The sequence below is a fragment of the Papio anubis genome, chromosome 7 (assembly GCF_008728515.1).
Source record: "Papio anubis isolate 15944 chromosome 7, Panubis1.0, whole genome shotgun sequence".
Taxonomy (NCBI): domain Eukaryota; kingdom Metazoa; phylum Chordata; class Mammalia; order Primates; family Cercopithecidae; genus Papio; species Papio anubis.
Window position 1 is genome coordinate 25,392,550 of NC_044982.1, and position 23,292 is coordinate 25,415,841.

General features: G+C 41.9%; 1 protein-coding gene across 4 annotated transcripts in view; it reads left to right on the plus strand.

The window, feature by feature from the left end:
* STON2 (stonin 2) overlaps nt 1–20,188 on the plus strand; it is a 169,257-nt gene extending 149,069 nt beyond the window's left edge. For all 4 annotated transcript variants that reach the window (XM_017961421.3, XM_031667930.1, XM_031667932.1 and 1 more), the window contains 3 exons: nt 7,620–9,458; nt 16,024–16,226; nt 18,390–20,188. In XM_017961421.3, the coding sequence (XP_017816910.2) occupies nt 7,620–9,458; nt 16,024–16,226; nt 18,390–18,473 (2,126 nt within the window). In that variant the 3' untranslated portion in view covers nt 18,474–20,188. The remainder of the gene's footprint in view (nt 1–7,619; nt 9,459–16,023; nt 16,227–18,389) is intronic.
* Nucleotides 20,189–23,292: the final 3,104 nt, after the last annotated feature.

Sequence of the window (23,292 nt, forward strand, 5' to 3'; positions counted from 1 at the left end):
TACAGGTGTGAGCCACTGCACCTGGCCTCAACTTTTATTTTAGATTCAGCAGGTACATGTGCAGGTTTGTTACATGGGCCTATTACATGACATGGAAGTTTGGGGTATGAATGATCCTGTCACCCAGGTAGTAAGCATAGTACTCAATCGGTAGTTTTTCAGCCCCAGTTTATGTAATATTCTAAAATCTTTGCTGTCATTTCAACAACGTTCACAGCATCTTCATCAGGAGTAGATTCTATCTCAAGAAAATACTTTTATTTTCTCATCCATAAGATGCAACTTCTCATCCATTAAAGTTTTATCATGAGATCACGTGCAGTGGATCATGCTTGTAATCTGAGCACTTAGGCAAACGCAGAAGGATAGCTTGAGCCCAGGAGTTTGAGACCAGCCTGAGCAACATAGTGAGACCCCGTTCTCCATAAAAAGGGAAAAAAAAGACCAAAGAAAAGTTTTCTTATGAGATTACAGCAATTCAGTCATATCTTCAGGTTTCACTTCTCGTTCTCTCGCTGTTTCCACCACATCTGCAGTTATTTCCTCCAGTGAAGTCTTGAACTCCTCAAAGTCATCCACAAGGCTTGGAATCAACTTTTACAAACTCCTGTGAAGGTTAACTTCTCTCATGAATCACAGATGTTTGTAATGGCATCTAGAATGATGAATCCTTTCCAGGAGTTTGTCAGTTTACCTTGCCCCAATCCATCAGAGGAATTACTATCTATGGCAGCCTTACAAAATGTATTCCTTAAATAAGAAGACTTGAAAATCAAAATTACCCCTTGATCCATGGGATATGGAATGGATGTTGTGGGCCGGGCACAGTGGCTCACGCCTGTAATCCCAGCACTTTGGGAGGCCAAGGCAGGCGGATCACCTGAGGTGGGGAGTTCAAGACCAGCCCAACCAACATGGAGAAACCCTGTCTCTACTAAAAATACAAAATAAGCCAGGCGTGGTGGCACATGCCTGTAATCCCAGCTGCACGGGAGGCTGAGGCAGGAGAATCGCTTGAACCTGGGAGGTGGAGGTTGCGGTGAGCCGAGATCGCCCCATTGCACTACAGCCTGGGCGACAGGAGCAAAACTCCATCTCAAAAAAAAAAAAAAAAAAAAAAAAAAAAGAATGGATGTTGTGTTCCATGGCTGCAGGCATGAAAACAACATTAATCTCTTTGTGCATCTCTATCAGTGCTCTCGGGTGGTCAGGTGCATTGTCAGTGCGTAGTAATATTTTTGCAAGGAACCTCTTTTTTCTGAGCAGTAGGTCTCAACCTGGGCTTACAATATTCAGTAATTCATGCTGTAAACAGATGTGTTGTCATCCAGGCTTTGTTGTTCCATTTATAGATCTCAGGCAAGGTAGATTTGCATAATTCTTAAGGGCTCTAAGATTTTTGGAATGGTAAATAAACAATGGCTTCAACTTAAAGTCACCAGCCACATTAGCCACTAACAAGAGAGTCATCCAGTCCTTTGAGGTTTTGAAACCAGGCATTGACTTTTCTTTAGCTATTAACATCCTAGATGGCATCTTCTTCCAGTAAAAGGCTGTTTTATCTTCAGTGAAAATCTGTTGCTTAGTGTAGCCACCTTCCTCAATTATATTAGGTAAATCTTTTGGATAACTTGTTGCAGCTTCTACATTAGCACTTGCTGTTTAACCTTCTACTTTTATGTTATGGAAATGGCTTATTTCCTTAAACCTCGTGAACCAACCTCTGCTAGCTTTATTTATTTATTTTTTTCCTGTGATTTCCTCACCTCTTTCCACCTTCATAGAATTGATGAGAGGTGGGACCTTCCTCTGAATTAGGCTCTGGCTTACGAGAATATTGTCACTGGTTTAATCCTCTATCCAGACCACTAAAACTTCCTCCATATCATCAATCAAGCTCTTTCACTTTCTTGCCATTCATGTGTTCACTGGAGTGACACTTTTAATTTCCTTTGAGAAGTTTTCCTTTGCATTCACAACTGGGTTAACTGGCATGGGCTTTTCGCCTGTCACGGCTTTTGCCATGCCTTCTTCACTAAGCTTACCCATATCTCACTTTTGATTGAAAGTAAGAGACATATAACTCTTCATCTGAATACTTAGAGACCATAGTGGGATTATTAATTGGCCTAATTTCAATATTGTTGTGTCTCAGGTAATAAGGAGGCCTGAAGAGAGAGAGAGAGACAGGGGAATGGCGAGACTGTGGGGCAGCCCAGAACACACACATTTATTGATTAAGTTCACCATCTTATTTTTTATTTTTATTTTCTTTTTGAGACAGAGTCTCGCTCTGTCCCCAGGCTGGAGGTGCAGTGGCCGGATCTCAGCTCACTGCAAGCTCCGCCTCCCGAGTTTACCATTCTCTGCCTCCCGGCCTCCAGCCAGGACTGGCGCCAGCCACCGCCCGGCCTAATTTTGTATTTTTAGTAGAAAGCGAGTTCACCACGTTAGCCAGGGTGGTCTCGATCTCCTGACCTTGTGATCCGCCCGTCTCGGCCTCCCAAAGTGCTGGGATTACAGGCTTGAGCCACCGCGCCTGGCCTAAGTTCACCATCTTATATGGGCACAGTTTATGGTGCCCCAAAACAGTTACAGTAGTATCATCAAAAATCACAGATCACAGTAACAGATATATTTATAGTGAAAATGTTTGAAATATTGTGAGAATTGCCAAAATGTGACCCAGAGACAGAGTGAGCACATGCTGTTGGAAAGATGGTGCTGACAGACTTTGCGTTGCTACAGATCTTCTGTTAATAAAAGATGCAGTATCTGTGAAGTGCAAAAAGACGAGGTATGCCTTTATATGCCGTTATGTAACAGTCACTGCTGCTGCATGTTTAGAAGCCTGCAATGATCTTAGAACATTTGTTCTTGCCACTCCTAATAAATTCCAATGAACATTTATCAATACTTTTTTTTTGTATTTGTCATTGCATTAACAAATTAGGTTAACAAATAAGGGAAAGAAGATAGTAGAGTCTCTATGTTCAAAATATAGACACTTAATTTTCCTCCCATAGTTCTTACTTTTCATTCAGTTTTAGTGGCTTTGATGACTACTGAAATCACTTTATTTAATTTAATCTTTTAGGAACTTGAAATAGATTGTGGCCTAACATTAAAAGAATCCACCACTTCTCTTCAGTTGGCATCAGTAAAGACACTAGGAACCTCTTAGGTACTGGAAATTTTCCCTGTGCTATAGAATGAGAACCTAATCCTTACACATGGCTTTTGTTTGGCAGCAGCCCAACTCATAATAAAAACAATTTGGAGGTAGCCAGTGGAAGAGACAGTAATTAAAATCATGCTGGAGTTTAGTTTTTTGTTTTATTTTAATAAATCAGTAAATTGAATTGTGGAGAAGAATTAGTTTTGTGTTCAAGATACTTGGTTTTTGCCTATTTCTTGCTGGAGAAATTTGCCAGCTTTTCCCCCTCTCGTTGTTTCCAGTCCCAGCCACACCGGCAATAATTGTCTTGGGAAAGATCTAACCGCTGCTTTCTCAATACAGACTACAGCTAAGCAGTTTATTTCCTTTTTCTAAGGTTAATTAGTAGTAGTAATAAAGAGATGTTTTGAACTTTTATTATAACTTCTATTATAATGGTATGTTGCTTTCTTTTGTAAGCAACATCACAGTTTTTGAAAGAAAGAATACAGATTTCAAATTTTTTAAATCACCTCTTATCCCATGAGAGATTTGTTTTCACACCAAAATATTATGAGATTATTATATTCCAAAGCTTTCTAATACACACATACATTATCATTCCAGTAGTGGTGGTGGTGGTGGTGGTGGTGGTGGTGGTGGTGGTGGTAGTAGTAGTAATAAGAATAGCCTACATCTACTGAGCATTTATTATTTGCTTGTCTGGTAGGATTTAATATTTCCCTAATTAAATATATAGCAAAACTGAGATAGAGGGAAATTTAAGACTTGCCTAGAATCACATATCTAAAATGCTATAGGTATGGAATTGAAACCCAAGCAATTTGACTGCAGATTTTAGGTGCTTCTTGTTACTCACTCAACAATATGTCCTAGTCAGCTTCCATGTGAATTAACATGCATCAGAGCATCATCTTGACAGCTACATGGAATTTCATTTTAAGGATATAACAACTGATGTAACTAGTCTCCCATTGTTGGGCATTCAGGTTTTTTCATGTTTTTCTGTGATAGAAACATTGCCGTAATAAACATTACTGTGTACATCGTTGCATGCTTGTCCTGTTATTTCCTTAGAGTAAACTCTTATAATTTATTTCCTAAAATTCTCGGATTTCTTTAAATAAATTATTTCATAGAAAAAGAAAAACTCAATTTCAGAAATTTCACCTATGCCCTGCTACCATCCCAGAGAATAAGTTTTAAAAATTCATGGAATTATGGAACATGAAACCGTCAAAGGAAAGATAATTTTGTCGAAGTCTTTTGATATTTTTTAATGACTGTCAAAAAGAAAACAGAATCCCTAGAAATTAATTGAATTCAAACATTTCCCTTCAAATTTAAAGACACTCATTTAGTTTGTATTATAACGCTAATGTTTCAAAAATGTTTAGGACTTGGTGTGATTTAAACTAACTTAGTTTGAAAAGGAATTTATTGTAAGAAAATGATCTTTAGTCGGGACAAAGGCCCTTTTTTCTCTTTTCATTTCTGGCTCAGGAGAAGATGAGAAGGGCTGCTTTGAGGACAAGATTCCCAACAGAAGGGAATCCTTTGGCAGCAAGTGTAAACAGCTTTGGCAGAAAGCCCCCCTGCAAAGAAAAAGGACTTCAGCTTGTTTTAAACTAGAGAGTGAGCTCCAGGACAAAAAGGATAACCCTGATGCCAGGGGTGGGCCAGTAGAGATTGTTTGGGTGGAAACCCTACATCACAAAGACTCTCTAGCGCTGCCTCATTAGAAATTGATGAGTTTTGAGACGTACCCCTTTCCCGTTCTCTAGACAGGATCAAGAACCATTCCAAGGAAGTGATTGTATTTCACTCAGGACCACAATGTTCCTTTTAGACGTTGTTACCAAAATGATAAATAAAATATAAAAACTATGAGTGTAGGTTGTTTCCTGACCGTTTGCCCTTCAGTTTTCAGAAAATAAATCACTTATGTATATACAAAACTGGATTCATGCTTAATTTGAAGGAGATTGTCATCTTTAATTTAAAAATGTTTTAGAATCCTTTTTAGTCACTGTATATATAGAAAATGCTTTTTGCTCATTATGTTTCTGGGGTGGGTATGGATATGTGTATATGTATATGCATACTCGTGTTTAGCCTACATTTTTTTTTCTTTTTTCTTTTCTTTTTTTTTTTTTTTTTGAGACAGAGTTTTGCTCTGTCGCCCAGGCTGGAGTGCAGTAGCGCCATCTTGGCTCACTGCAACCTCTGTTTCCCAGGTTCAAGCGCTTCTCCTGCCTCAGCCTCCCGAACAGCTGGGATTACAGGCTTGTGCCACCACGCCCAGCTAATTTTTGCATTTTTAGTAGAGACAGGGTTTCCATGTTGGCCAGGCTGGTCTCGAACTCCTGACCCCAAGTGATCTGTCTGCCTCAGCCTCCCAAAGTGCTGGGATTACAGGCGTGAGTCACCGTGCCCGGCCTAGCCTAACATTTTCAAACCAACGTTTTCAGTTGAGAGAATTGCTATCTGTTTGAATAAATTACTTGGAAAGACGGATGACAAGTCAGCATCCCATCCTTGTATAATTGCATGTGCAATTATGTGCAGCATTGCTGATGGTGTGGTTGGATGTGATACGCATGAAGGCGTAGTGAGGTGGTCAGAAAACTCAATCATTCGAGTATCCGTTTCCCTTTGATTCCAAACGACTGGCCATCGAAACAGTGGGTGGTATGGTAGCAGAGATCTCTCATACACATTCCTGCAGAGACGTAGAGAATGGAAGAGCTACTCTAAAGCAAAGTTTATTTTCTCACTTATTTTATCAAAAAACCTTATTGAGTACCTACTGTATGCACACATTTGTTGTCTGTGCTGTTCCTTCATCAGAATTCATTCCTCCTTCCTAAAAGCCTCATTTCCCCTCCCTTCCCACAGCCCCAGCAGATACCCACGGTCCTTAGGTTACTGAAAAAATTTAGATCTTTCCCTCATCAAACCCAAGTCCTATATCTCCTTCCTGGGAGGCCCTGCTAAAGTGGAGTTTTATTTGTAATAAGCTTTTTATCATAAAAAATAAACTTCAAGATGGAAAAAATATTTTAGAGAAAAAGATTATATCATGAGCATTTCCTCATGATATATGGCATACTTGTAAACATTTTAGTGGGTGGGTATTATTTTATTGTAGGCTTCAATTTCTTAACACTTACCCAATTGTTGAATATTTAAAATATTTTTCCCTATTATAAATAATGCCAAAATGGACATCTCTGTTCTTCCAACTTGGTTCATAATTTAGATTTATTTTCTTAGGGTAGAATTACTAAGTCATTGTTTATGAACATGTGTTAAGGTCCTTAATATAAATTGCCCAGTCTCTTTTCAGAGCATCTGTTGCAACTTATAGTTTCATTAAGTATCCACGTAGTGCTCCTATTATGGCACCCTTACCCTCATTGAGCACTAAAATCTTTCAGAATCTTCACTGATTTTTTTTTTTAATTTTCATTTTTCATTTTTGAGACGGAGTCTTCCTCTGTTGCCCAGGTTGGAGTGCAGTGACACGATCTCGGCTCACTGCAATCTCCGCCTCCCGGGTTCGAGAGATTCTCCTGCCTCAGCCTCCCAAGTAGCTGGGATAACAGGTGCCCGCCACTACGCCCAGCTAATTTTTTTGTATTTTTAGTAGAGACTGGGTTTCACCATGTTGGCCAGGCTGGTCTTGAACTCCTGACCTCGTGATACGCCCACCTTGGCCTCCCAAAGTGCTGGGATTACAGGCATGAGCCACCGCGCTCGGCCATTTTTCTTATTACTAGTGAGATTGGATATTTTTCACATACTTATTAGACATTTTTTAGTTTCTCTTTCATGAATTATCTGTTTATGTTCTTTACTCAGACTTCTATTGGGTTTTTTGTGTTTTTCTTATTATTCACATGTATGAACTTAGTGAATTAAGAAGGTTGACCGTTTGTCTTTAATATTTATTCATTGTGTTTAGGCTAAAAATCCCTCCAAGAATATTATTTGTAATCATATTATCACTTAGAGAAGATAACTTGTTTTTTTTTCAGTGAGATGAGCTTATATCATTTTATATAGGAGATGGTTTTCAATGTTTAAAAATTAACAATACATTTCTTAAAGCTAAGTACAGAAAACATCTATTCCAGAAGATTTTATACAACAAGGAAGAGTATATAAATTGCAAGAGACCTTGGTACTACCAGTCAATACTTCTGTATTGATATAGCCATTGTGTTCTTACTGCACTTAATTCGATAGCTCCTCTGGGGTGCTTGTTACAAATATATGAGATCTACGCCCAGACTAAGCACCTGAAACAGGTAATGAGCTGCTTTGGAATGTACTGGATTCCAGTTGAAATTCTAGTAATCCCTCATTCCCATACTTCAGTTTTCCTTACCTCTAGAGCCCCTGAACAGTAGCTCATACGTTCTCTTTTTCGTTTTAGACAATTCCTCCTCGCTTCAGGAAGATGAAGAAGTAGAAATGGAGGCCATCAGCTGGCAGGCCAGCAGTCCGGCCATGAATGGGCACCCTGCCCCTCCAGTGACCTCTGCTCGTTTTCCCAGCTGGGTCACCTTTGATGACAATGAAGTCAGCTGCCCTTTAGCACCAATCACCTCTCCTCTGAAGCCAAATACTCCACTAAGTGCATCTGTGATCCCAGATGTACCTTATAATTCAATGGGATCATTTAAGAAGAGGGACCGTCCCAAGAGCACTTTGATGAACTTCTCCAAAGTTCAGAAGCTGGACATTTCCTCTTTAAACCGCACGCCTTCTGTAGCTGAGGCTCCACCTTGGAGGGCAACCAACCCTTTCCTGAATGAGACTCTGCAGGATGTACAGCCCTCCCCTATCAACCCTTTCAGTGCTTTCTTTGAGGAACAGGAGAGGCGCTCCCAAAACAGTTCCATTTCCAGTACCACGGGCAAAAGCCAAAGAGATTCCCTCATCGTCATCTACCAGGATGCCATCAGTTTTGATGATTCAAGCAAAACCCAGTCACACTCTGATGCTGTTGAAAAACTCAAACAACTCCAAATTGATGACCCTGATCACTTTGGCAGTGCAACTCTACCTGATGATGACCCGATAGCCTGGATTGAACTAGATGCTCACCCGCCCGGATCAGCACGGTCCCAGCCCCGTGACGGGTGGCCAATGATGTTGAGGATCCCTGAGAAGAAAAACATCATGTCCTCCAGGCACTGGGGGCCGATCTACGTCAAACTGACAGATGCTGGTTACCTGCAGCTGTATTATGAGCAGGGCCTAGAAAAACCATTCCGTGAGTTCAAGCTGGAGATCTGTCACGAGATTTCAGAACCCCGGCTTCAAAACTATGATGAGAATGGCAGAATCCACAGCTTGCGGATAGACCGTGTCACCTATAAGGAGAAGAAGAAATACCAGCCCAAACCTGCTGTGGCTCACACAGCAGAGAGGGAACAGGTGATTAAGCTGGGCACCACCAATTACGATGACTTCCTGAGTTTCATCCATGCAGTTCAGGACCGTCTCATGGATCTGCCAGTGTTGTCAATGGATTTGAGCACAGTTGGCCTGAACTACCTTGAAGAGGAGATTACAGTGGATGTCAGAGATGAATTCTCTGGCACTGTGAGCAAAGGAGACAACCAGATTCTCCAGCACCATGTCTTGACGCGGATCCACATCCTGAGTTTCCTGTCTGGGCTCGCAGAGTGCCGCCTGGGCCTCAATGACATCCTCGTCAAAGGGAATGAAATAGTTTTGAGGCAGGACATCATGCCCACCACCACCACAAAGTGGATCAAGCTTCATGAGTGCCGTTTCCACGGGTGTGTGGATGAGGATGTATTCCACAACTCGCGGGTCATTCTGTTCAACCCTTTGGATGCGTGCCGGTTTGAGCTAATGCGGTTCAGGACAGTGTTTGCTGAGAAGACCTTGCCTTTCACACTCAGGACAGCCGCAAGCGTCAATGGGGCAGAGGTGGAGGTGCAGAGCTGGCTGAGGATGTCAACTGGCTTCTCCTCCAATCGTGACCCCCTCACTCAGGTTCCCTGTGAGAATGTGATGATCCGTTACCCTGTGCCCAGTGAGTGGGTGAAAAACTTCCGCAGGGAAAGTGTCCTGGGGGAAAAGTCTTTGAAAGCCAAAGTGAACCGGGGGGCAAGTTTTGGCTCCACTAGTGTTTCTGGCTCTGAGCCTGTCATGAGAGTAACTCTGGGAACTGCCAAGTATGAGCATGCCTTCAACTCCATTGTGTGGAGGATAAACCGACTGCCCGACAAAAACTCAGGTGGGTGGTGGTTCCTCTTCTGTGAAAACAAACATACAGTTGTAAAAAAGCTGAGATCAAAGTTCCACATCCTGTATGAAGTGCTTGTTTTTACTGTGTGATGGGAGTGGTGATGGAGGGGGAGTGGGACCAGAAAAGTAAAAATAATTGAGCAAGGTAAGTAATGCGTATAGTGTCCCAGTTCACTCTGTCTTTTCACCCCCTCATTATCACACATCTTCCATAAAACTAGGGATTATTCTTCTCAGCTGAGCTGCTAAGCAGCTTTTCAGGGCAGCTTCTGAATTTATATTCTTTGGGGACTCATTAACGTGTTAGCTGTGGTGCTGGAAGTGATTCATTTCTAGATGGCTTCTGAAGAGACATCTTTCTCACACTGCCCTCGATGTAGGTAAAAGGGCCAGTTTATGGCCAGTCATGGACAATACACTGAGAGGTTAATTTTATGACTCCAGCTACCCTGTGCAAGGCCTGTCAGTCATAATATCTCAAGTTCAGAGTTTGGCTCTGGGACTGGGGGATGGGAAAGAAAAGTGGCCTTCAATCAGACTGAAGATCCAGCTAGGACATGAATTTCTAAAAGGGCCAGAATTCTAGCAGACAAAATATAAAGAAAAGAATGTTTTATTTAGACAAACAAAAAAAAAATGCTTACCAGCCCTAGCTAGGCTGCTCACGGCTATCAGGGATGCTTTTGTGCTTGAGTGAGTGCAGAAGGCAATTACTTCCCCTGTAGGTCCAGTGAGATTTAGTGAAATGACAAAATGAGGGAGCAGTCAAACCAGCACTAATACATATATTTCTTAGAGTATGTCTGGGTGACCCCAATGGTAGGCAGCAAGCCCATGATCTTGTAAGCCTTTAAACCCCTTCTTTTCTTGTTTAGAATACATTTTGCCCATCTGTTAACAAAAGTGGATATGCTAGCTGAGCAAAAAGAATCAGGTTTGGAAAAACTCTTGATTCAAATGGCTTTCTCTTATGTGGCTATCCTTTCTTCCATTCTCACTATAAATCCTAGCAGTGTGTTCAGAGTCTTCCTCTCCCGCTCTGAGTGTGAAGTGGCAGTATTATTATATCCTAAGTGTAAAGCAATGTGATGGCAGATGGCAATATGATCTGGCCAGCTCCCCAGGCAATCCAGGGAATGGACACACACCAGGGCGTTCTGTATCAGACACTGGGTGTAGCTGTGCAAACTGAGACAATTGGACCTCTGTGTTTGAGGCTGGATTTCTAAACTGACAGAATTTTTAAAACCAAGTGTTCCTCTCTGTGCCTGCTTATTCATTTCCCCTGAACTCAGCACTGTCTTCTGCTGGCGGCAGCACTGTAACCTCTACCTTATCCACGGGGCCCCTCTGACCTGACAGAGGAAGAGAGAAGACCCTGACCTCTCCTCTGACACGGAAGCCCTTGGAAAGAGACAACCATGGAATTACCGGATTTTCAAGCTGGAAGGGACCTTGGGGATAACTCAGGTTATTTATAGATGAGAAAATTAAGGTCGGGAAGGTGATGTGACGCATCTAGAGAGTCATGCAGTCACATCCAGGGTCCTTTTCTCAATCTGTCACTGGTGTCTCCTGATAGATGGAGCCAAATAGACACAAATATTGAAATCATTTCCACCAGAAGAACAGATATTTGCAGTTTTTCCAGTGAGTACAAACGTATCTATTTGTTTCAAAGGGATTTCTCCCAAACATTTAAAAGTACTGCATGAAGGTTTTTTTATTATTATTATTATTATAAGTAACAAAGACTTACTGGCTACCTTAAGCAACAAAACAAATTATTGGATGGGATAGCTCAGAGACCTGAGGAAAAGACTGATCCAGAAGACTTTAGAAAGACAGCAGTAGAGTAGCTCTGGTCATAGAGACTAATGGATATCTCCTCAGCGTGTAGCCTTAGGACAGATCATCACAGACTATTTTTTGTTTTTTGTTTGTTTGTTTGTTTGGTTTGTTTTGTTTTAAATGAAGTCTCACCGTGTCACCCAGGCTGGAGTGCAGTGGTGCGATCTTGACTCACTGCAACTTCCACCTTCTGGGTTCAAGCGATTCTCCTGCATCAGCCTCCTGAGTAGCTAAATTTTTGTATTTTTAGTAGAGGCAGGGTTTCACCATATTAGCCAGGCTGGTCTTGAACTCCTGACCTCAGGTGATCTGCCTGCCTCCTACTCCCAAAGTGCTGGGATTACAGACCTGAGGCACCGCCCCCGGCCCTATTTTTTTGTTCTTTTGCAGCTTGGCTCAAGAGACTAGGGGAGAGGAGTGTGTTTTGACTGACGTGACCACCAAGACAACATGTAGCCCTGGGGAAGATTATTTCCCAAAAGGAGAGAAAGAAAAAGACTGCTATCAGAAAAGAGGGAGGATGGATACAGGACAGGGAAAAAGCACAATCAGGCCTTCAGCAAACACTCTCCTTAATGATTCCCAGTGGAGAGTGTTCTGTTGGCTCAAGGGCAAGTAAACGCAGCTTATATGCTGTTTTACATATCTGTTTCCAGATTGCTGGAACCTCGTTTGTGGAAGATTTTTGAAATATAGCACAGCATAAGGGTATCTGTTGATGTTTCTTACTTAAATCCTCACAGCCTTGCCCCATTACTGCTTTCACTGTCATGGTTATATAACAATATTTTCAATAGTGAAACCCCAAAAAGAGGCTTCTTATACTTCTCTGGTCAATGGTATGTTTTCCATACCTGTTCGGGAAATGGACAGCACCTTTTTTGGAAACTTGCGGTGTATAGGATCTGAATTCCAGGCAGAATGGAAGTTGTCACCCACTGCTGGTATTCAGTGTGCCCAGCTCCTGCCCTCCTTGGCAGTGTTCATCCGGGAACCCAGAGAATTGATGGTTATCTTTTAGTAATAGCCCTTTCCTGGGCTCGTCTGTCTAGGTGTTCAGACAGCCCTGGGAAGATGCTTTGTACAGGTTATTTTTTGTAATCCTTAACCTTCTTTAAGGAAGCTGGGGCGCAGCTGAAGTCAAAGGCCCGGCTGGCTGGAAGCCTACCTCTCCTCACACATTCCTGCCTGCCGTGGCCCTGCATTCCCCCGCCCCAGTGGGCAGGGCAGTCAGAGCCCAGGCAACAGAGGCCAGCAGGTCATCACCCTTGTGTTGCTGGCATCCCTAGCCTATAACCACAGCAGGCTTGTCCCATTCCCAGCCACCAAGAGACCAAGCAGCCACCTTTGAATGGTGGGGCCCAGCCCAGCCTGGCCCAGCCCAGCCACATAGGTGGGCAGCTCCCCTCTCTGAGCTCTCCAAGGACCCCGCCCACCCTCATCCCAACAGTTTTTCTTTCTTTGTTTTTTTGTTTGAGATGGAGTCTCTGTCACCCAGCCTGGAGTGCAGTGGCACGATCTCGGCTCACTGCAAGCTCCGCCTCCCGGGTTCACTCCATTCTCCTGCCTCAGCCTCCCTTGTAGCTGGGACTACAGGGACCCGCCACCACGCGTGGCTAATTTTTTTGTATTTTTAGTAGAGACGGGGTTTCACCATCTTAGCCAGGATGGTCTCGACCTCCTGACCTCGTGATCCGCCCGCCTCAGCCTCCCAAAGTGCTGGGAGTTTTTCTTCATCTTAGAAGGCACCAACATAAGTCGTGCTGCTTCCACAGATCATCGCCAGGAAATGAAACATTCTGTCCTGCATACGTGGCTTTCTTTGCAGGAACCCCCCGTTCTCATTAGACCTGGTAGAGGGAAAACAGTCCCAATATGATCATCCTTGTATGGGAAATTTTAAACATCTGAATTTTTTGTTGAATTTTCTCAACCTCATCAAGGACAATGACAGCATGTGTGGACTTATTTAATGCATTACTATGAATTAAACCACAATAGCTTTCAAAATTGAACTTCCTTAACTGTCCACCACCCTTACCCATCTGAGAGCTGATGCTAGGATTCTAGGAAAGAATGCTGCTTTCAGAATTTGCTGTGAATACACTTTGGTGGAGTGAAAGGAGGGAATCAGTTGGGTAGAAAGGAAAGATTTCTCCATATTCCAACAATGTGCAAAATAAGTGTAATTAGATTAAAAGAGTTGTCCAAGTTGCTATTAAATTAAGAGATGCTTCTGTATACTTGGTTGTGATCTAATTTCACAGCAATATATTGAGAAGAATTTAGGACATAGTTTGAAGGCAGAGTCATCTCTGAATCTTATTTCCAGCTCTACCACTTAATGGCTGTGTGACCTCGGGCAATTTACTTAACCCTCTCAGAGAAACCTAATTTTTCTCATCTATAAAATAGGGTTATTAATATCTAGTTCATTCAGAATGAAATGAGATAATGCTTTTAAGGGCTTAGCGCAGTATCTGGCCTGTAATAAAATGTCCCATAAATGATAGCTGTATCATTGCATCGGTGGCACACAATTTAAAAACATTGAATGGATTCATTTTCAAGTAATTTAATTTTTACTGTTATATGTATCTTACTTAAATTCATTTCCTAAAATTAGTGCACATTTTTCAATTTTCCAAAGCTTTACTCTTTAGAAATAACCACTGAAATATGTTATGTCTGTGAAACAGAGCAAAACAAATACTTCACTATCTAATGTTTTCCTTGGAGAGCGGGTGTGTATGTCCTCACTCTCTGAGATTGAAAAGTCCTGGCCAGACCAATAAAGAACATTGGAATTGTTTGTTTGTGGAAACTGGGATAACTAAGGGGCTGTTTCAGTTACATAATTAAGGCAAGGCCATTTCATGTTGTTTATCTATAGCTAGTTGCAATATGGGGGTTCTTACAGCTCAATCCCCCTCTACCCCTGTCACCCTGCAAACTTGGTCTTGTGTTTTGGGGACCATGAGGTTATGACTCAGACAAAGTGGTTAAGAACACTCTGGGGTCAGACTGCTAGGTTCAGTTTTTTTTTGTTTTTTTTTTTTGAGACAGAGTTTCGCTCTGTCCCCCTGGCTGGAGTGCAGTGGCGCAATCTCAGCTCACTGCAAGCTCTGCCTCCCGGGTTCATGCCATTCTCCTGCCTCAGCCTCCTGAGTAGCTGGGACTACAGGCACCTGCCACCACGCCCGCCTAATTTTTTGTATTTTTAGTAGAGACGGGGTTTCACCTTGTTAGCCAGGATGGTCTCAATCTCCTGACCTCGTGATCCGCCCACCTCGGCCTCCTGCTAGGTTCAGTTTTTAGCTTTGCCACTTTCTAGCTGTGACTGTGGGTAGCTCATTTTACCTCCCTAAGCCTTACCTTCCTCAACTATAAAACGAAGGTAACATTCTGACCTCAAAGGATCCTAATGAAGACTCAAAGAGAGAATCTGTGTAAAGGTTTTAACATTGAGGCCAGGCGCGGTGGTTCATGCCTGTATTCCCAGCACTTTGGGAGGCCCAGGCGGGAGGATCACAAGGTCAGGAGATCAAGACCATCATGGCTAACATGGTGAAACCCCGTCTCTACTAAAAATACAAAAAATTAGCTGGGCATGGTGGCAGGTGCCTGTAGTCCCAGCTACTCGGGAGGCTGAAGCAAGAGAATGGCGTGAACCCAGGAGGCGGAGGTTGCAGATGAGCCAAGATTGCGCCACTGCACTCCAGCCTGGGTGACAGAGTGAGACTCCGTCTCCAAAAAAAAAAAAGATTTAACATTGAACGAGTCATAGGGTGCTTCAATGCTTCCTATATGACAGATGAATGACAGTGGTGTTTTCAGTGGTTATGGTCATAGAACTAAGCTCTGACTCTTTTTCCTCAAAAATCTCAATAACAATTCTCGAGTGAAAATCAAACCCGAAGTTTGCCATCACGAGTATAGTGGAATTACCCATAGATGTATAGAATTAAGGAGCAGCAAGGGACTGTGCCTGGCATTGTCCAGTCCACCATGTTGTACTGTTTCCTCGTACCCTAATCTCCCCACTTTACAGAGGAGGAATTGAGGCCTGGAGACTATAAAGGACTTGAGGGCAGGAGCTCTGCTGCTTGGTAGGGGAGCTGGAAGTCCAACCCAGGTGTTCTGCTGGTTGGTGTTTTGCCCAGTGTTCCATATGCCTCACTAATACCTGTGTGCTATTTATAAAGTCTGTCATTTACATATATCATTCACGCACAAAAGCATGCCAAAAGCATTTTGAAACTATGAAATGCTATTAAGAAAATCAGTTCATTCGTCAAAGAAAAGCAATGATTTGCTCCAGGAAGCTGTCATTGATATTTTATTAGGTGCCAAGTGCTGATCCCTTCTATTCTTTACATCCTTACCCCTTATTTCTTAGTGTTTGGGCTGTGTTCACATCTCACTCTCACCTGAGCAGGCAGAATGGCCCGTTTCTCAGGCCTTGGGTTTTATTGCTGGGATACCAGGCTGCTAGAATCCGATGGAATTATATCAAGGGGCTGAGGCACACAGAGCGTGAATTCTGCTGAGCCGGGCGGCTCCTATTGCTCAACACTGGACCCGCTGAAAGCCTGCCAGGTGCTGAGCCCACAGGCCTCCTTTATTACTGAAGTGGCTCCTTTGGCTGCTCCTTCCACTTTCTCCCCAAATAATCTGATCTCTCGATTGTCTTTCTTTCATAGCTTCCGGTCACCCACACTGTTTCTTTTGCCACCTTGAGCTCGGCTCTGACCGGGAAGTGCCTTCCAGATTTGCCAGTCGTGTGAATGTCGAGTTCAGCATGCCCACAACTTCTGCCTCCAAAGCCAGCGTGAGATCTATCTCTGTGGAAGACAAGACTGATGTCAGGAAGTGGGTCAATTATTCTGCACACTACAGCTACCAGGTAGCCTTGGGAAGCATCTGGCTAATGCTTCCATTTGTTCACCCCACTACCCTCCCTCTCTTACTCCTTTAGCCATGCTTCCTGTGTGCTCGCCTCGTAACCTCTTACTGCCTTAGAGGAAGTTCCGCCTACATAGCTGTGGATGCGTCTGCTCTGATTTAAATGCATCATCTGGCTAGTGGATGAGAGAAAGGTTGGAAAAAAATAAAGAGGCTCATCAAAGAGAATATAATGTCTTTCTGTCATTATGAGCAATGACAACAAAAAGAATAATGGGGGCCGGGCACAGTGGCTCACACCTGTAATCCCAGCACTTTGGGAAGTGGAGGTGGGCCGATTACTTGAGTTCAGGAGTTCAAGACCAGCCTGGCCAACATGTAAAAGTAAAAAGTACAAAAATTAGCCGGGCATGGTGGCATGTGCGTGTAGTCCAGCTACTCAGGAGGCTGAGGCGGGAGGATCACTTGAGTCTGAGAGGTTGAGGCTGCAGTGAGCCATGATTGCACCACTGTACTCCAACCCGAGTGACAGAGCCAGACTGTGTCTCAAAAAAAGAAAAAGGATAATGGGGTAAAGTTGTTATTATTCATTTGCGATATAATTGATGTTACCGAGTAGTGAGCTTGGAAGTAGAGGAGAGAAAGCGCTATCCCAAAGCATATGTTTCAGTTAGAGTTGATGAAGTGGACCTGAACGAAGTTAGGACACGTATGACCGGGGTACTGGGCTGTAACAGGACAAAACTCAAAAGCCAAGCAAACGTTTATAATAGTAACAGGATCAGGGCTGTGGAAGGAATCAAGAAACTTAGAGTTTTCTGACATAAACAGAAAGCGATACATTCCTGGGGAGTTAGAAATTCAATAGGAGATTAAATGCCAACGATTGGAAAGGGAGTTTGTTAAAGAAGGATTTTGCAAAGTGGTTTTCTATTTATAATAATATCCTTGGATTTATATGGTGATTTATTGTTCCTCTAAATGTTTCCTTAGTTGTGTGGGCTAAAATATGTAACTACCAAAAGGAACAAACACTCCATCTTGTGGCGAGGAAAAAAATAGCACTTCCCTCAAACCTGACTCTTGAGTGTTGAATCATTACCCTGTATGTAGGTCAAGCATCATAAATATCCAAAGTGGTGCTGAGAGGAGCAACTTGAACCCTGAACTCGAAGAACTCCTTGCCTGAGCTGTCAAAGATTTCCGTTGAGATGTATTACTTTCAAAGATTAATCTATTAATTTATTGATAATTACAGCGACAGTATGTTGCAGAAGATATGGTAGAACTGTAAACACTCCAGTATTTATCAGTTTGGAGGTTTTCTAAAGAGAGAAAGTATTGGAGGTGGCCAGGTGCTGTGGCTCATACCTGTAATCCCAGACCTTTGGGAGGCCAAGGCCAGTGGATCATTTGAGGTCAGGAATTCAAGACCAGCCTGGCCAACATGGTGAAACCCTGTGTCCACTAAAAATTCAAAAATTAGCCAGGCGTGGTGGTGCGTGCCTGTAATCTTAGCTACTCTAGAGGCTGAGGCAAGAGAATCACTTGAGCCTGGGAAGTGGAGGTTGTGGGTGAGCTGTGAGCCAAGATTGCACCGCTGCACTCTAGTCTGGGTAACAGAATGAGACCCTGTTTCAAAAAACAAACAAACAAACAAAAACAAGTATTGAGGGGGTGCAAACAGTCAATTACAAAGGAATTAATTCATTTGATAAATCTTTGTCGATTGCCCGCTGTATTCCTACATTACTGCATAAAATATTGAACAAGATCCTGCCTGTCTTGTGGAGCCCATGGTATAGCAGAGCCAGACAGGTGTGCAAGGTACAGTGGAGATATTCACAGGGAGAAGTACCTGATTCTACTCAGTAAGTCAAAAATAGCTTCACAGAAGGGGTGACCTTTGACCAAATGTACAAGGCAAAGAATAAGAATTTTCCTGGTGGACCATGAGGGAAAGGGAATTACAGACCAATCAAAGAACATGTACAAAGAGGGAGACATGATATACTCAGGGCCAGTAGCTCCAATGTGGCTAAAGCCCAAAATGTTAGCAAAATTACAAGAAATCTCAAAGCACCTATGGAGTTTTGGTTTATTTATTTATTTGCATGCTTTTCTCTTCTTTTTGATCTTTATCTCCAACTTCTATTCTTGGCAGGTGGAAATTGAGCAAAAAAGGAGTTTGAAGCCGGACTTTGAAGGAGATGAAATGGACAATCCCAAGGAGTGTGGAGTGCAGTGACAAAGCCTTGCGGGAAGGAATCCTAATCCCAGGGTCATAATAGGGTGTCTTCCTGAGTAGCTGAAGTTTCAGTCAATACCTGCTGTGGCCACTCCATGTTGGGAACAGTGTACCAGATCTTCCTGTTTGCAGTTACTTGTATGTTACCAGGAAACCATGAGAATGGTGGCTTTTGGAGAGGCTCTTGGATTCTGGTCATGCCTAAAGCACGTGGTTCACCTGACTGTTGGAGCTTACTGTATAATTAAGCCTCCTTGTCTTGTCTCTGCTTATCTCACAGCACTGGTATGTGGTTTGTTGTGACTGTTACAGTCAGGAAAAGAACCTCCCACATCAGTGTTAGCACGATTCCCTTCTGATGTTCATCTGTCACTCGCGTAAGTTTCCGGAAAAGGCAGTCTTGAGAAGTTAATTAAGAATCCATCTCTTTCACTCCGTCTAGAAAAGGCTCAGAAAAGGTACAAAACAAATTTCCTCTTTGGGTCTTACTAGACCTTTTTGAGGTGTCTCCATTCTTTAAATGTTGAGTTTCCAAGACATTTCCCTTCTGGCTCTAGATTGTTTAGACTGGAACACTTTTTCCATCTCTCTAAGGTTTCAGTCACAGGATTTGCTATCCTGAGTCACAATAGACAATGGAAAAAGGCACAATAGGAGACTTTTTAATTCTGTGAATGGACCCACATTCTGCAAAATGGCTGTTGAGGGGAAGCCAAAATTAAGCTTAGTTTTCTTCACTCTGGAGAAAAGAGACATTAAATGTAAGATGATGTTCAGTTCAAGAGGTAGATTTAATCTCAGCGAATTCCCAAATTCACACTGAAAAATACAGTCCATTTCTGATTCCTGAAACAAATATCTATAATACCTCAGGCATTTGTAAGGGGTGTTTGGGAGTTCTTTTTATACCTCATGACCAATAAACAGTTGCATGTCCCTTTAACCCAGACTTTATAGGAAATTTAAGCTGCAAAGATAATTTTTAAAGCTGTTTTAAAATTAAGCTTGAATGAGCTTTCCCCCAAAATTCAGAGTTTGATAATCACAGTATTGTAATGGATTGAAAAGGCATCTCTAGGATAGAGACAGGGAAAAGCCATATTTTTCTAATGTTGGGAACATTATATCCTGATTCCAAGAGTCAGAACACTCACTCCATCTTCCTTTTCTTCATCTGTTTCTGGGACACTTAATCTTTTCCTTCATCCATTCCTACTCACCTCTTCTTATTTGTATCTTGGTGTTTTCTCCCATGAAGAATAGAGTAGGGGGACAGAAAGCACACTTTGTCAGATTTGTAGATGATGTAGAAATGAACAATATCTCCAGTTTTTGGCTGATGGATTCAAGATTAATGTATTCAATGAACAATCATTGGATTCTAAATATGTATTGACACTGGGATATAGAAATAGTTACAGTATTATGAAATATCTGAACTAAGACTGAAAGTAAAAGAATGATTGAATAGGCATTAATGAGAAACCCTATATTCTGGGTTTTTTAAATGCAAAGTACAGAGTGGAGTGTGTATTTATGGATGTGTGTGGTGTTGATGGGAATAGTGTTAGGAAGACCTGGTTTCACAGTACTTTATAGAGAAATATTTCCTTACAGAAATGGAGGTTCAGTGTTGACTCAGAAATACATCATGGCTATTCACAAAACTAATGTGTTCAGCTGGTGTTAATAAAAGCCTTGCATGCTTTCATTAACCCTCCCTCTAGTCCATATCTAAATGGAGGGTTGACTTCAATTATGGGTATCATATTTTAAGACAGACATTAATAAGTTGATTGTGTCCACAGGCAGGTGACCAGGGTTGTAAAGGGTCTGATGATACAAGAACAAAGGGATAGCTTCCCTGAAGGAACAGAAGGTATAGCTGGAAAGGGAGTGCAGACAAGGAGGGAATGATATAATAGCTGCCTCGAAATTTCTGTTGAGCTATAAAAAGGAAGAGGAATTAGACTTATTCTGTGTAGCTTCAAAGGGCAAAAATAAGAACAAAGAGGAACTTCACAGATGACAAATGTTTGCTTCAATATAAGGAAGAATTTTCTAATAAGAGTTGTTCTAAAGAGGAATAGACTCAAGTTAGCAAAATTTTCTGTTCCTGTGAATGCCCAATGGTTAAAATAACCACCTATCCCACGTGCTGTGAAAGGCAATCTTACATTGGATTTGCTCTATATGTCTACCAAGATTCCTTCTAAATATAGGTTTAGTCTCAATAGTAATAAGACTCTCTAACTTCATTTGTCTTTTTCTTCAGAAGTGGTTTTTCATGCTCTTTGAAATACAGTGGAGTTCCTTTGAGGTTTTTATCAAGGGATTTCAAAGCGTATCTCTTCCCCTGTTGTACTAAAGGCTTTTGAGATTGATTCCTCATAGAACATCTAAATGGACTGGAGAGTTGGCAAGGGAAATGAAGCTCATCCCAGCACCTTCCTTAGTCACTAAGGCTTAGCACTCCGTCAGGATCTCTGCCTCATCTGCTAGCATCACATGTGGATTGCTTGTTGGAACTTATTTTCCCCCGCCATGGTAAATTCTCATTTCCGGTGTACATGCACCTGGACTTTTTTTTTTTTACCAAGAGTTGGGAAAAATCCTTCTATGTTATCTATATTCTGCAAGCAAATTATTATTATTATTATTAAGACAGAGTTTTGCTCTTGTTGCCCAGGCTGGAGTGCAATGGTGCAATCTTGGTTCATTGCAACCTCTGCCTCCCGAGTTCAGGCAATTCTTCTGCCTCAGCCTCCTGAGAGTAGCTGGGATTACAGGCGCCCATCACCATGCACCACTAATTTTTGTATTTTTAGTAGAGACAGGGTTTCACCATGTTGGCCAGGCTGCTCTCAAATGCCTGACCTCAGGTGATAAGCCTGCCTCAGTCTCCCAAAGCTCTGGGATTACAGGTGTGAGCCACCATACCGGACCCATAAATTGTTATTAATTTTTAAAAACCTAACATCTTAATTTCATCAAATTTGTTTTCCCTCTACTGTTTTTAGGAAACTGATTATGGGTAGCATTTAGGGGCTTGGGGATTATAATACTATATATTTTTAGATGTAAGGAGTGTTTTACTAGTTTTAAATAACTTCTATAGAAAACACAAGTGGGCTATGTAATAGCCTACATAGAAAACAGTTGGGCAAATTACCAGTAGATGTGCAGATTCTACTTTTGCCACCCTGAACCTGGACTTTTATTTTCCTTTTGTGGTCACAATCTTTATCAATAATGTGAAAATAGTAAAAATGAATTCATTTTACCAGCATATAGTATTACTCTTAGAACATAAATTCGATATCACATGGTATCAAGAGCTGTGCTTTCTTTTGAGTCTAGGGCCTGCTTTTTGACTTTATAGCAAAAAGATAAGAAATGTACTCATTTTGACATGTCAGACAAGACAACGTGAGGCACTTTGTGGGGATACCATTAGATCCCCCTTGCCTGCTCTTGCAGACATAGTACTAGTTATTCCTTATCAAAAGTTTGCGTTTCATTCATATTAAATATTATCTGGACAGTTTCATTTTTTTCTATTTGGCTCTTCCCTTAGGACTGTGCCTTCTTGCATTATTGGCAGGGTTCATAATCCTTGAGAACACTGTTTGATTTAAAAATTTTTTATTTGAAATGAGACTGATTTCTATTCAAATCCAGTAGCTGGGAGTAAGAGTTTATTTCCCTAGAAACTTATGTTTCTGAGAAATGGGATCCATGAAAGCAAGGAATGTATATAATTTTTTGTGTTTCCAACACCTAGCACAAAGCTTGGAATATAATAGGGTGCAGCCACCTTAAATGCTTGCCGATAGGGCAAACGTATCCTCATGAAATAAAGGAAAATGAGTATGGATTCAATAAGAATACTGACCCTGAGACTCTAAGGCTACTTAACCCTTATCATCAGCTACTCATAATAAAGCCAGCAAGCATGCTTTTATTTCCTGAAGGACTTAAATAATTTTGCTTTCCTTTTATTCCTGCCTCCAGAGTCGAGTAATAAAACCTGTCAGCACTTAGGCACTTAATATGCTGCTGAATTTGAACTACAATGTACCTCATTCACATTGAAAAACATTTTTGTGCCCAAAAGCATAGTAGCATAGATGCTGTCCATAGTCACGGTGATTGATTGCTTTGTTCCTGCAAGTCAAACAGATCTATGAGCCTGGGCCTTGCCCATTTCAATGGTCAGTAGGAAAAGAAAGCATTTGATAAGAGTGCACAACCAGTCTTCAAGCACTAGGTCTTTGTTCTTCCAGCATTAACCACTGACCGTTACTGTGCATTTATTTTGTCACCACAGTGAGACGGAGGTCTGAGATAGTAAGGTTGAAATTTGTGAGATAAAATCATGATTTCAGAGGTGATATATATTTCACCATAAGTTTAGTGGTGGGAAAACAGAGTGAGCTGAAGTTTTTTCTTAAAAGCCTTGGGAATATTAAATTGGTTTAAGTAGGAAGCACTACCATCCAGCCTACTTATAGAAATTCTCCCAGTTGGAATGACAACTGTAACTCTTCTAAAAACGAGGATTATATGTTAATTCCAGCATATCTAGACCTTAGTCAAGGATGTCCAATCTTTTGGCTTCCCTGGGCCACATAGGAAGAAGAATTGTCTTGGTTGGGCCACACATAAAATACACTAACAACAGCTGATGAGCTTTCAAAGCATGCCTAGTGTTTTTTTTCTTTTTTTTTCTTTTGAGACGGAGTCTCACTCTGTCACCCAGGCTAGAGTGTAGTGGCACGATATTGGCTCACTGCAACCTCCGCCTCCCGGATTCAAG